The sequence below is a fragment of the Ochotona princeps genome, chromosome 21 (assembly GCF_030435755.1).
Source record: "Ochotona princeps isolate mOchPri1 chromosome 21, mOchPri1.hap1, whole genome shotgun sequence".
Classification (NCBI taxonomy): Eukaryota; Metazoa; Chordata; class Mammalia; order Lagomorpha; family Ochotonidae; genus Ochotona; species Ochotona princeps.
Window position 1 is genome coordinate 4164883 of NC_080852.1, and position 14486 is coordinate 4179368.

Consider the following 14486-nt stretch of genomic DNA (forward strand, 5'->3'; position numbering starts at 1 on the left):
TCTCTCTCCCTCTTTTCCTCCTCCTCTTTTCCATTACCCAGTCTTTCAAATAAATACGTATTAAGAAAAAAAAAATGTAAGCCCTAAAAAACAGACAAAAACAGAAGTTCCTTAGAGAAATGGCTGGTTTGAGAGCTGGGGCAGAAAAACTTCCAGATGAGCTTACAGTAATATGCCATCACTCCAGGCAGCAAGAACACTATTAAACCTGTCAGGATCATGCTAAATTAATTCAGAGTCAACGAAGGAATGACTTGACCATGAATAAGGACAACAGCTGCAAAGCAGTAAACTGAGTCAAATATGTTCAAATACATACTAATTAATCTCTTCCTACCATACCCCATTCAAAACACTAAGTTCCTAATGGGCGATTTATTTGCAACATTAAGTTGTCAACCTCACTATGAAACCTACTTTTCCTAAGCTATAAATAACTGATCAACCAACCATAATGGGAAAGACTACTAGGGAATTATTCCAGTAGCAACTGAAGGACAGAATTGGAAAATCACCATTTGTAACCACTCAGAAGCTAAGCAAATCACAGTTACTGAAGTCCTTAAGACAAACAGAAGCAGACATTGAGGGGCTCTTGATGGACACAACATCATTCATGAAGCAACGTTCCCCAAATAATGAAACCTGAATCCTCTTGACCATCTAGATCTAACCGCAAAAAAATAAAAATAAAAAAACTAAATTCTGGTGGCAGCTTTATCCAACATATACAATACTTCTATTCAAAAATGAGAGGAATAAAACAGTCGTTTAGTTTGCAACGGTGCTCAGACTGATAATCATTTTATGGAAACCCTGAAGAAGCGGTGTAAATGACTGATGGAAATTCTAGGGCGTCAATGCAGAGTCCACTAGAAAATGTGCAACATCACTGAAAATCTGTAACTTTAAATTCAGAAAAAAGTAAGAATTAGTAGAACAGTACAAGATCTTTTTGAAAAGACTGATTGATTCATTTGAAAATCAGAGAGAGGCAGGGGAGACAGAGCTATCTTCCATCCGCTGGTTTATTTCCCTGATGACTGCAAACGGTGGTCCGACCAGACCAAAGCCGGAGCTCCACTGTGTCCCCCATGTGGGTAATAGGGGCCCACATTCTTGGGCTACCCTCTGATACTCTTCCCAACCCTTTAACAGGGAGCTGGATTGGGAGCGGAGCAGCTGGGACACAAACTGGAACTTACATTTTCAGAATTTTGGTAGTAAGTGACAGAGATCCTGAAAAAGCCTAGGAATTCCACGGACCTCTGAAAATACTAGCAGATGGTGGTATTTACTGTTTTTTATTTACGTTCTGGAGACTAAGGTACAAAAGAGAAACAACATATTAATTCTTTTGATGACTAGTTTTAGCAAGTCAACATTAAAACAAATACGTATTTCCCCAAAAATGACATCTTTATGAACTTTTATGAACTAATGGCTCTATACAGAACACTAAATTGCAAATAGTCAATATTACTCACCGATTCTTTCTCTACAGTTCGGTTCAGCATTACAACTGCTTTGGTCTTCTGCTGCCAAACCATGAGCCAGAAGTGACAACATGTATTAGGAAGTGGACCCTGGAAGAGCAGAGAGAAGAGCAGATGATTTTGATCATGGTTATAAAGGATCAAAACTGACTTTTACAAGAGGTCTTCAAAAACCATTCATAAAAAATGCTACGAAAAACTGTACATGGATTTAATAACTGTTTTATCAAAAATAAACAATTGCCATTTCATTTCCCATGAGCTTTAAAAAAAAATAACTTTTTCTTCCATTTGAAAGAAAGATCATCCTCCACCCACTTGTTCACTCTCCAAACACCCACACAGCCAGAACTGGGCCAGACCACGGCAGGAGCTGGTAGCTCAGTCTGTGTGGGTGGCTGGCACTCAAGTATCTGAGCCACCCCTGGCTGTCTCCTAAGAACAGGAGCAGAAAGTTGCTCAGAAATGGAGTGAGCAGGAATCAAACTGCTCTAATACACAATGCAGTGCTCTGTGTGGTGACTTGACTGCTGCACAAATCCTACCCCTCCATGAATTTTTTTTCATTAAAGATCATTTTATTTATTTAATGATACAGAGACAGAAAAAGAGAAATTTTGTCCACCGAATCACTCCTTAAAATGTAACAATGACCAAGACTGGCTGAAGAGCTTCTTTTGGATCTCCCATGTGATAGGGGCCTAAGCATTTGGACCATCTTCCACTGCTTTCCGGGGTGCATCAGCAGGGAGCTGAATCAGAAGCTGAGCAGCAGGGACATAAGCCAGTGTCCATGTGGGATGCTGGCATCACAGACAATACTGGCCCCTGCTTCCATGAACTTGAAAAAAGCACCCCTGTATTTACTTTAGCAAAAAAAAAAAAAAAAAAAAAGGGGGGGGGGCCCGGTGGCGTGGCCTAGCGGCTAAAGTCCTCGCCTTGAACGCCCCGGGATCCCATATGGGCGCTGGTTCTAATCCCGGCAGCTCCACTTCCCATCCAGCTCCCTGCTTGTGGCCTGGGACTGTAGTTGAGGACGGCCCAGAGGCATGAGACCCTGCACCTGCGTGTGAGACCTAGAGGAAGTTCCTGGTTCCCGGCTTCGGATCGGCACAGCACTTGCCGTTGTGCTCACTTGGGGAGTGAATCATCGGACGGAAGATCTTCCTCTCTGTCTCTCCTCCTCTGTGTATATCTGGCTGTAATAAAATGAATAACTCTTAAAAAAAAAAAAAAAGAAAAAAAAGAAATTATTTAGGACATAAGGTAGCTTTCCGAGCTGGGGGATGGAGAACCAACCAGGCTTGTATGAAAACCGAAAGTCACAGCACAGGCAAGCTTCTGCTCTAAAGAGTCAGCTCCAGACACTGTCATGCCTAACACTGTTACTACTTTCACCATGCTTGTACAGCAAATGAAAAGGAAACCAGAGGCAAACCACCAGTGGGAGACACCTGCTTAGTCATGTTCCACATGCCAAGGACACGTTCTGCCTCCTGTAGCGTCTACAGCACAAAGGCCTTGCTGCCCACAGACCATGCAAGTTCCATGGGAAAGGAGGAAATTGGGGCAAGTTAAAAAGAGAACCACGTTACAACTTCATTGTTCCTGTCCCATCAGAACGTAAAGTCCATAGTGGCAGGGCCTGGTATTTAAGTTGCTTTCTTTGAACCCTGGCTGCCACAGGGCAGGTTTTGATAAATCTTGGAATGAGAAACCAGTCGTAAGTGTTGGCAGCAGGGCCTGACCTCTTTAGGTTAAAAGTGATGAAAGTCGTGGTCCCTGAGAGCTCAGATACAGACTGGAAGGGCAGGAAGAGGGAAAGCCAAATGAAAATCTTAAGACCCATATTCTTTTTTTTTTTTAAAGATTTATTTTATTTTTATTACAAAGTCAGATATACTGAGAGGAGGAGAGACAGAGAGGAAGTGGAGCTGCTGGGATTAGAACCAGCAGCCATATGGGATCAAGGCGAGGACCTTAGCCACTAGGCCACGCTGCCGAGCCCAAGACCCATATTCTTAAGGACTAAAAAGAGAAGGAAACAATCAATGATAATATTGAAATGATGGGCAAATAAAGAGCTGTAACAAGAGCTCTAGGGAAGCCCTTCCTTTCCATTTAATAGTACAGTTTTTTTGAAAAGAAAGTGAAATTTTGAACTCTAGGTCAATTTTTAAAATGTGATTAACATAAATAAAAATTTCAAATATTTCAGAGGCAAAAGTGGCAAATTAAAATCCTTATTCGCAAGCCTTAGGTAAAGCCACTATACATGCCAGGCGTCATTTGGATATAGCATCATTTGTGGAACATACAAAATTATCAAATTAAAAATTAGCCTGTTACAGATGTCTTAAATGTCAAGTCCTGCCACTAGTTGCACTGGCAGGGCCAGGACAAATGATTTTGCTGGCCTTCTACAGCCCACGGGCTGGACATTCCCTAGCCTGCTCTGTCTTGCTTTAGTTCTGTCTATCTGTGCTTTGGAATTATCTTCCCTAGCTTACTGGATAATTAGAGTATCATCTCATATGCATGAGGATACATTAAAACATTCACAGAATATTGAATTAAAAGATAAGTTTCGGGGCTGGCACCGTGGCCTAGCAGCTAAAGTCCTTGCCTCGCACACACCAGGATCCCACATAGGCACTGGTTCTAATCCCAGCCGCCCCACTTCCCATCCAGCTCCCTGCCTATGGCCTGGGAAAGCAGTCAAGGATGCTCCAAAGCCTTGGGAACCTGCATCCACATGGAAGACCTGCAAGAGGCTCCTGGCTCCTGGCTTTGGCTCAGTTCAGCTCTGACTGTTGTGGCCGCTTGGGGAGTGAATCTGCGGATGAAAGATCTTCCTGTCTCTCCTCTTCTCTGTACATCTAACGTTCCAATAAAAACAAAATGAATCTTTTTTAAAAAGTTAAGCTTCTTTCGGCACAGTTCTAAAATATTAGCACACAGAGTCTTCAAAATGTTCATGAAGTGACAAGCATTTGGTACAACTGTTACCATTCTGCATGGAATGTCACGGCCCGTGTCAGTGCGTCTGGGTGCCAGCCCTGGCTCCATCTTCAACTCCAACTTCCTAAGACTGTGAACCCCGGGAGGCAGCAGGTGATGACCCCGATGGCTCAATCTCTGCTAGCTGTGTGAGAGACCCAGATCAAGTCCCAGGCTTCAGACTCTGGTCTGGCCTAGCAGAGACTGCTACAGGCGTTTAGGAAGTGAACCAGCAGGGAGATCTCGGTCAGTCTGTCCACTTGTAGGTCTCTGCACCTTTCACGTAAAATAAACATTTTAAAGATTTTATTTTATTTTTATTGGAAAGAAAGATCTTCCATCTACTGGTTCACTCCACAGGTGGCCACAATAGCTGGAGCTGTGCCAATCTGAAGCCAGGAAACAAGAGCTAATACTGGTCTCCCACATGGATGCAGGGTACCAAGGCTTTGGGCCGTCCTCGACTGCTTTCCCAAATACAAGCAGGGAGCTGGAAGGGAAGTGGAGCAGTTGAGACCCAATACGGTGGCACCCATACAGGATTCTGGTGTGTGCAAGGTGAGGACTTAGCCAATGTGCCACCACACTGGGCCCAAGTAAAATAAACATTTTAAAGTTCACAGAGAATGCACACCATGAAAAAAACCACACATGGATTTCAACACTGTTTTACCAAAATAAACGTCTTTTACTTTCTCTGTTTTAAATATGTAGTATTTATTTGTTGTACGGGCAGAGCTGGATAGGGAGTTAATCTTCCATCCACAGGTTCACTTCCCAAATAGCTGCAACAGCTAGGGAGGGCCAGCCTGAAGCCAGGAGTCAGGAACTCCACCTAAGTCTCCCACATAGGTGGCCAAGGCACAAGTACTTGGGAGGCCCCTCTGCTCCCATCCCAGGCACGTTATCAGCAGGGAGCTGGATCTAAAGCAGAGCAGCCAAGATCGCAAACTATGCCACTACGGGCAGTTGCTTAAACCCCTGTGCTACAACATGGGCCCCAATAAATATCTTTTAATTTCATTTTCCATGAATTTTTTTTAATTTCCTAAGCTGTCTACCTGTATTTTATTCTTTGAGCTATGAATTTATATCATTTTAATCAATTTTTCCAAAGGCTGATTCTTCTTCTATTTGATTTATAGGAGCTGTTCTATCTCAAGTAAAACAAAGCAGTTAATTTTAATTCCCTGTGAATTAGAAACAGCCTAACATCCTATAGCTACTATAATCTGAAAGACTTCTGACTACATCAAATTTTCTCATATCATTTCTGATCAGTCATGTTTTTCAAAGTCACTTCTGAAACTGTCTCAAATGGAGGAAAAGCACTGCTTGCCCATGGGTGTGCCAACGCGCTCAGCAGTGGCCAAGGACAAGCCTACAGAGCTGGCAGGCCCTCCACTCCAGCCCATTCTCGGAGGCAAGGGCCTCTACAACACTGCGGCCTGCAGCTGGCCAGACAGCACCCACAGCACGGCTGCACCCAGAAACCTATGTTATCCAAGGGGCAGAGAAAGGCTTCCGAGGGCCTCCGGCTGTATAGATGGGTCATATGAGAACAGGAAGGACTGACAGAATATTAGCAAAGCTCTGTGGGAGGTGAAAGGCAAGGACCTTGGCCTGAGAAGTGGCCCAAGACATATCAGAAGAACTTTCCTTCACAAAAGTAGAACTCCACAAATTTACTTTGACATTATGAAGTATTCAAAGCTTCAGAACTTCATCTACACCCTAATTAACTATGTAAAGATCAAAAAATTTTTTATTATTATTATTTTTATTACAAAGTCAGATATACAGAGAGGAGGAGAGACAGAGAGGAAGATCTTCCCTCCGATGTTTTACTCCCCAAGTGAGCCGCAACGGGCCTGTGCTGAGCCAATCCAAAGCCAGGGACCTGGAACCTCTTCCGGGTCTCCCATGCGGGTGCAGGGTTCCAAAGCTTTGGGCCGTCCTCGACTGCTCTCCCAGGCCACAGGCAGGGAGCTGGATGGAAAGTGGAGCTGCTGGGATTAGAACTGGCGCCTATATGGGATCCCGGCGCGTTCAAGGTGAGGACTTTAGCTGCTAGGCCACGCCGTCAGGCCCGATCATCAAAATTAAAATAAGTAAATAAACTCTGTCTATAATTCACAACATAATGAAACAAACAAGGAAAGAAGGAAAAAAAAAAAAGAAAAAACCCACAATTTCATTTCCCAAAGCAGGCAAGATGTACTTTAGCCCTGCGCTGAAGCAGAACCCCCAGGTTCTATTTTCAGGCACCTGCTTGGTACCACACTACTTGCCTGTGTTAGGACGTAACTCCTTTGCGCTTCTTCTATGTCAACTAAACTGGCATTAATGTAATCATTTTCTGTATTTTGCAGCTTAACACGACTGTGATCATCTGAAAATAGAGAATGAAAACCATAAATGTCATTGCAAGTTTATCATTTTTTAGACTCTTAATAGTGATGATCTATGTGTTAACAAATGGATTGAAGAAACTTGAAAATCTGACCAGAGTTGAGCAGGGTAAAATGAATAAAGCACTTCTCTCCTGGAGTGAAAGGATCGTCTGGCTGCTGTGCCTACAGGTGGATTCTGTCTACACCACAGAGACTGCAGTCTGGGGGAGGGTACTTCATTCTCTTCACTTCTCAGCTGACAGGCAGCCAACAATGCTTAGGTACTTTTTCAGCGCTTACCTACGCTTAGGTTAAGGGCTGAAAAATACTAACACACAATTGGACTACTTCACTGTTCAAAAGACTAGTGAGGATGTTATACTACTTAAAACTTAACAATTTTGACATATTTCTAGTTTTTTAAAATACATATGTCTGGTTTGAAAAAAATTTATCTTTTAAAATACAAGAAATACAAAATGTAACTTTATTATCATTTTGGTGGAAATGGAAGACTAGGAGGAAACAGCACAGAACTAACATTAACTTAGAATCCTAAACATTGTAAGAGGCACGTAACTGCATGGTAACTAAGCCTGATGTCTGACAATAACTCTGGAAAATGCACTCTATTATAAGTTTTCCCCTCAAGGAAGTAAGTATCCACTTCCCTCTACTTCCAAAACAAAAAAATTGGAAGATAATGTTGGATGGGTTTCCTTTCACACATCAGTTTATCTGAGATGTTTCTGCTGGACTGAACCCAAGACCTTTGTAAATATTACATGTCATTTGCCAACAGGAAAAAACTCAGCTCTTATAGTAAATCACATATACTAGTGTTCTCGGAAACATGACGTCAGCAAGAACTTTTTTTATCACCTTTTTTTTTAAAGTTAATCACTCTTTAACCATGTATAAGCATATGAGATGGTAAAAAGGTCAGCTATCTGATAGGAAGGGAATGACTCTGTATGTCTCTCAACATACCAACAGAATAATTGATGCTTTTATCCAAAGTCCACTTTAGTGTTACAGCAAAGGAAGGTATTTCCTCCTGTTGTAATTACAGAAAGAACACAAGCCCCAAGGCTGTTACTCATACCTATTGCACAACTAAAACCAGCCATGTGGCCAACAAGCAGAAAAGATCCACAAAAACTCAGAAGGCTCATCTCACAGGGCACTGGAAGTTCAATTATCCTGCCTGGCATTTTCCCAGAACTCGGCAGGGACAAGGAGGCGAGAAGCCTAGCGCAAGACCTCCAGCAGGTCAGTTTTTAGATACCTGATATCTAAAGTATTTGACACTTGTGTAAGATTTTGACCCAGAATTCCCAACTTTTTTCTATAAACCTTTCAAACCCACGCTAGCTTTTACATTATGCATTACATAAACAGTAACCACAAACCAGCCTAAGAGTATTTTTGGAGTCAGTATGGCACAGGTGCTATCTGAAAGGTGCCTGGAGGCCTCCAGGCTCGGCCCCGGGCAATACCCTTGCTTCTTGTCCAGAGCCCTGATTTGCACACAGTTCACAAAGCGCAAAGGAATATCATGAACTTCTTCAACTTTTTAAATTTTGCCAGCAGATAACACCAAAAAGAAAGATGCTTCTTAGAACTTCTGGGGGTATTCAGAATGCTGGATGAACCTCTGTAATTCCCTCTTGGGATTGATTAATAAATTCTCAAAAACATACCTACATCACTAGATATGTACTTTAGTTCTGTTTATTAAGAAGGTTAACAAAAATGTATTAACTGTTTGATTCAGAGAAGGATGTGTAGAGGTGAAAAACTTGGGAGCTTCTGGTGCTAAGTAAAACACATCACCTTAAAATAACTGTAGAAAACATGACAAATATGTGCATTTCAGGAACTGAAACGATCACAGTCTTTTACTTTTTTTATTTTTTTAAAGATTTATTTTATTTTTATTACAAAGTCAGATATACTGAGAGGAGGAGAGACAGAGAGGAAGTGGAGCTGCCAGAATTAGAACCAGCAGCCATATGGGATCAAGGAGAGGACCTTAGCCACTAGGCCACGCTGCCGAGCCCAGATTACAGTCTTTCAGTGAGGCATTGTGACTTCACAGTGTAGATTGTTCAGTAAAGTTAAAGGGCGTGCCTGCTTTTCCAAGGAGGAATCATCCAAAGGATGCTTTGTATTACCTGCACAGCAGACACGCTCCTTGCCAAGCTAGGAGCTTTTTTCCTTTCTCTGCCCTGTCTCTTTCAGTCAGCCCCAAAGCCACCAGCATTTTATCCCAAGGCAAACCACCAACTTCTGAATTAGGAAACACAAAGTTACTTGTTTCCTCTTTTCCACAGTTTACCCTACCAGAAACCTCTGGAATCTTAATGCTAAGATGAGAGTCCCCAACCTTTGGGCTGTATAAAGACTACTTTACAACCATTCTAAGTCTGTCTGTCTGTCTGTCTGTCTCTCTCTCTCTCTGCCCCATGTTGCAAAGGATCCAGTAAAGGGATAAGAATGAAGACAGATTAGACTACATTGCCTAGGGTGCCAGCAAACCACACTTCCACAGAAAAACCCGGTTTTTCAACAGCTGTTAGCGCCACTAGAGGAACCGCACAGGCCTCTTCTCTGCAAGGCCATCATCTGTTCCTGTCACTGAATGAACCAAGAAACGCAAGGCCCAAATAGAATTGTGGTTTCTAAATTGGATGAAGATTAAACCAACTTCTGACGAAGAGTTCCTTTACCTCCTACCCTCAGGGAGTATGTTTTCTGAGAAATGGTTTCATCTTTCACGAAATGACTAGCTCTAGCTGTGGCCTGAGCCGACAACAAAGATCCACTTCCTCTTCCCATTCTGTCATAACAAGGGTTTAAAAAACGGGGGGTGGGGAGGGCCCACAGGTTTCATCTAATTTACCGTTTTTCATCCTAACTATCCTCAAAAGGCTATATGAAACCACAGACTAGGAAGAACTGGCTCATCAAACAGACGAGAAAACCAACCATATCAGTAGAGCGTGAACCACTGAGCCTTCCTCCTCTGGTCTGCCTATTCTCAAGGAGTAATCCAGTTTTTTACACTGTGATGGCCACCCTGAAATGGTACTTCCTGATAAAAGTCAAGCTATCTCTCTTCAGTCCTGCAAGTAAAATAGCTGAGATACAAATTGTACGGTTTTCTTTCATAAATTAGAAGAAGAGCCAAAGGGAAGGATCAAACCCAGAGCCAAGGCACCCTCAACATGACTACATTAACGAAGAAGACAAAGTGGGGACTGGTGCTGTGGCATGCAGGCTAAGCCTCCGCCTGCTGAGTCACTAGCATGCCACAGGTGTGCTTCAGACAATCCTCCTGCTAACGTGCCTGGGAAAGCAGCAGAAGACAAGCCAAGTCCTGCGGATCCTGTATCCATGTGAGAAATCTAGAAAAAGCTCCTGGCCCCCGCCTTCAGCCTGCCTGGCCCTGGCCATTGCCATCAGGTGGAGAACTTTGTCTCCCCTCCAGTCTCTCTGCCTTTCAAATACATTTAACACAAAATCCTAAAAAATAAAAACCACAAGCTTGAGTACACAGTGCTAACATTTCAATTATTTGTTCTGCAAAGAAGATTCTGTTTGAAGAATGGTTTCTCATTGACTATGTAACCAACTCGAAGCACCATCAATCACAACGCCTGAATGACAGGAATGGCATAGCATATCTCACTGCTTGCCTGATTCCTCAAAAACCTACAATGTGAAGATTATGCCCATTTTATTGAAGCTCAGAGAGACAGTCACTGGAATAAGCACAAGGGGGTTCAAAGCAAGGGGCGATACCCATTTCCTCCAGCACCCCGGCTCTCTTTCCTGCATCTCCACGGATGCCGTCACCGGCTTCCCACCTGCTCTAGCCTCCTGACATGAGCCTTCTCACTGCCCTCCCCTCCAGGCTGAGCTGCAACTTCTCTCACACACCACCTCCTTGAAGATCTGGCCTCACTTACTTCTTTACACAGGTTCTCTGATGGTCTGTTCTGTACTTCCCACTACTATCTCAGCACTCACACACGATGTTTAGGCAACAAACATTTTAAGAGCAAAATAGGGACATAAGGATAACTTTATTTGCTTAGAGTCTCTCTTTTTTTTTTTAAGGTCTTTTTATTTATTTGAAAGTCAGAGTTCCTGAGACGGAGAGACAGAGACAGAAGAAAGAAACTTTCTTTTTCTTTTTTTTTTTAAAAAGATTTTATTATTATTAGAAAGCCGGATATACAGAGAGGAGGAGAGACAGAGAGGAAGATCTTCCATCCGATGATTCACTCCCCAAGTGAGCCGCAACGGGCCGATGCGTGCCGATCCGAAGCCGGGAACCAGGAACCTCTTCCAGGTCTCCCACGCGGGTGCAGGGTCCCAATGCATTGGGCCGTCCTCGACTGCCTTCCCAGGCCACAAGCAGGGAGCTGGATGGGAAAGTGGAGCTGCCAGGATTAGAACCGGCGCCCATATGGGATCCCAGGGCGTTCAAGGCGAGGACTTTAGCCGCTAGGCCACGCCGCCGGGCCCAAGAAATAAACTTTCTAACCACTGCTTCATTCCCTAGATGGCTGCAACAGCCACAGCTGCACCAGGCCAAGGGCAGGAGCCTAAAATTCCACTTGATTCTAAAACACAGGCTCAGACACTTGGGTCTGTTCCCAGACCATCCCAGGGAACCAGTTGGGAAGTAGAGTATCCGGGACACAAATGTCCACATGGAATGGTGGATTTGCAGACGGTGGGCTGACATACTATACCACAATACCAGTCCGCTTAGAACTTTTTTTGTTTTTAAAAGTTTTATTTATTTTTATTGGAAAGTCAGATATACAGAGAGGAGGAGAAACAGAGAGGAAGATCTTCTGTCTGCTGATTCATTCCCCAAGTGACCGCAACAGCCGGTGCTGAGCCAATCCAAAGCCAGGAACCAGGAACTTCCTCCAGGTATCCCACACACGGGTGCAGGGTCCCAAGTCTTTGGGCCGTCCTCGACTGCTTTCCCAGGCCATAAACAGGAGCTGGATGGGAAGCAGGGCTACCAGGATCAGAACCAGCACCCATATGGGATTCCGGTGCGTTTAAGGTGAGGATTTTGGCCACTAGGCAACCGCGCTGGGCCCTAGAACTTTTTTAAAGGAAGGAAAAAACCCTCTGTTAGGTAGTAATTCTGAAGACTGTACTTGAAGCATCAAGTTGGTGGGGAAAAGCTTAACCAGCTGATGACTGCTGGGCCTCATGAGATGAGCAGGCTGTGACAGGTGGCTGAGGGAGGATACAGGAAACTGGCCAAAGAACGGATTTCAGGGGGAATAAAAGGGAATGGCCTATCTGGAAGGAGCGGCGAATTGGGAAAGGCTGAGGATGTCAGCAAGGAGAGGCCCCAGATCACACCAAGAGACCCCACAGGGTGCCACGAGCTGTGCGAGAGCCACACTGAGATCACGGGGCAACTCTCTCAATGTCAGCTATGCCACCTCCTGTGACGCCAGTATCCCTTGTGAGTGCCAGTTCCAATGGATAAAAGATCTCTCTTTCTCTCTCTCTGTAATTCTGCAGTTTATACATAAATAAATCTTTTAAAAAAAAAAAAAAAGTACTGATTCAGCAGCTGGTGGTTCTGGTGGGGCCCGGGTCACCTGGCTTGGTTTCTTGGGCCAGCCGACACAGTGGGTTCCAGGTCCCTGAGCTCCAGGGGTGAGGGTTCCAGTGGGGCCCAAGTCACCTTGCTTGGGTTCTTGGCCTGCCTGTGCAATAGGTGCCAGGTCTGTGAGCCCTGGGGGCAAGGGGTCGGGAAGAACCTGGGTCACCTGGCCCACATCCTTGTGCCTGCGTGCACAGTGGGAGCCAGTTACCCCCAAGGGCAGGGTATGTGGAAGGGCCCAGGTCACCTGGCCTGGGTCCTTGAGCCCGCCTGCGCAGTGGGTGACAGGTCCACGAGACCTGGGGGTGGGGGACCTTGTGAGGCCTAGGTTGCAGGGTCCTTGGCCTGCTTGCATGGTGGGTGCTGGGTCCATGAGCCCTGGGAGCAGGGGACTGGCAGAGTCTGGCAAATGGCCTGGATACTGGGGCCCACCTGCAAGAACTGGTCCTCCTCAGTGGAAAAGACGGAGCAGTGGACAGCTGGCCCAGATCCACACAGAGCATATGGCAGCCCATTAAGGCCTGCAGAGGACATCCTGTACCACGTCAGAGAAGGGGTGGCAGAACAAATTGGACAACTACCTCAGCCAAAATTGACAGCTAATCTCTGGGCAAATGGAGATGCTGAGGTCAACTGTGTCAGCCAATGGACATTGAAAGGGCGCCCTCATCTTTGGATTAGGCAGAACCCTCAGAGCATGCACCACACCAGGACTCTGGGTTGATATCAGACGGCCATTCCCCATCCCCAGGTAGTGGGGTGATTGAGAGGCTGGGTATGGCTTCTCCCCTTACTCCCCACACCCCGAAACAGGAAGAAATATAAAATTTTGAAACAATGGTAACACCTACTTTTCCCTAACTCTTTATCCTTCCCAACCTGATCAACTATGTAAACATCATCTAAAATAAAACAAAAAAAAAAAAAGGAAAGGCCTAAGATTTGACTCATGAAAATAACTTCCAGCAGCACAGGGGATGGTCTGAAGCTTGCCCAGGACGTACAGTTTAAGCTGAGATTCCTGGAGTGATTTTGCCTGCTTGCTGGCTTTTTGCCTATGAATGTACAATTACTCTAATACTGACTGTTAGAAACATTATTGGCACTGGCATCACAGCTGCTGGGTAAGTCCACCACCTGCACTGCTGTCATCCCATCTAATGTCTGATCTGATTTATTTCCCTGATGCTCCACTTCTGATCTAGTTCCCTGCTGATACACCTGGGAAATCAGTGGAAGATGGCCCAAGGACTCGGATCCCCACACCCATGTGGAAAACCCAAATGAAGCTCCAGGCTCTCGACTTCAGCTGTGTCCAGCCCTAGCCTTTACAGCCACCTGGGAAGTGAATCAGCAGATGGAAGATGTCTCACTCGCTCGCTCTCTTCCTCTAACTCTAGCTTTGAAATCAATAATCTTAAAAACACACAGTGTTCTTCCATTAAACTGCGGGGACCTTTGTGGAATCAGTTCCTCACACTTGGATGAGTCGAATGAGGAATCCTGAATTCTCCGGACGTGACGACCCTGTCAGGGCCACACGGTCTGCACGCCATGCAGCTTCCAATCAGCCACAGTGCTTCTTCCACCTTGGCTTCCTAAAAAACTGCTGTGCCCGTTTTATTTCAGTTCCTTTGCCTTTCATACAAATGTTAGAGTAAGCTTGCTTTCCATCTATCAGAATCTGAGATCGGAGTGAAACTGTATTAAACATACAACTTATAAGCTGGAGAGAACACCAATCCTTTAACAGTCATTCCATTTCTTTAAGTCACCTTGTCCTTATGAAGTTACACAGTAGATATGAGAGCTGAGGAAGAAATGAGTGTAGGCTTCTGCCCTCAGCAAACAGGTGCACAGTGGTACCACTTACAAATACAGGGGAAAACCACTAACAGCAGGTTTAGGGTTAACATCAATGGACTGTATAAAGAAGGAATACAAACT

The 14486-nt window shown here is 44.7% G+C and overlaps 1 protein-coding gene across 2 annotated transcripts in view; it reads right to left on the reverse strand.

The window, feature by feature from the left end:
• The window catches only part of PTPN2 (protein tyrosine phosphatase non-receptor type 2), a 102447-nt gene that overhangs the window by 45885 nt on the left and 42076 nt on the right, over positions 1–14486 (reverse strand). For both annotated transcript variants that reach the window (XM_058678417.1, XM_058678416.1), the window contains exons 3-4: positions 6788–6888; positions 1488–1586 (exon numbers count right to left, since the gene is read on the reverse strand). In XM_058678417.1, the coding sequence (XP_058534400.1) occupies positions 1488–1586; positions 6788–6888 (200 nt within the window). The remainder of the gene's footprint in view (positions 1–1487; positions 1587–6787; positions 6889–14486) is intronic.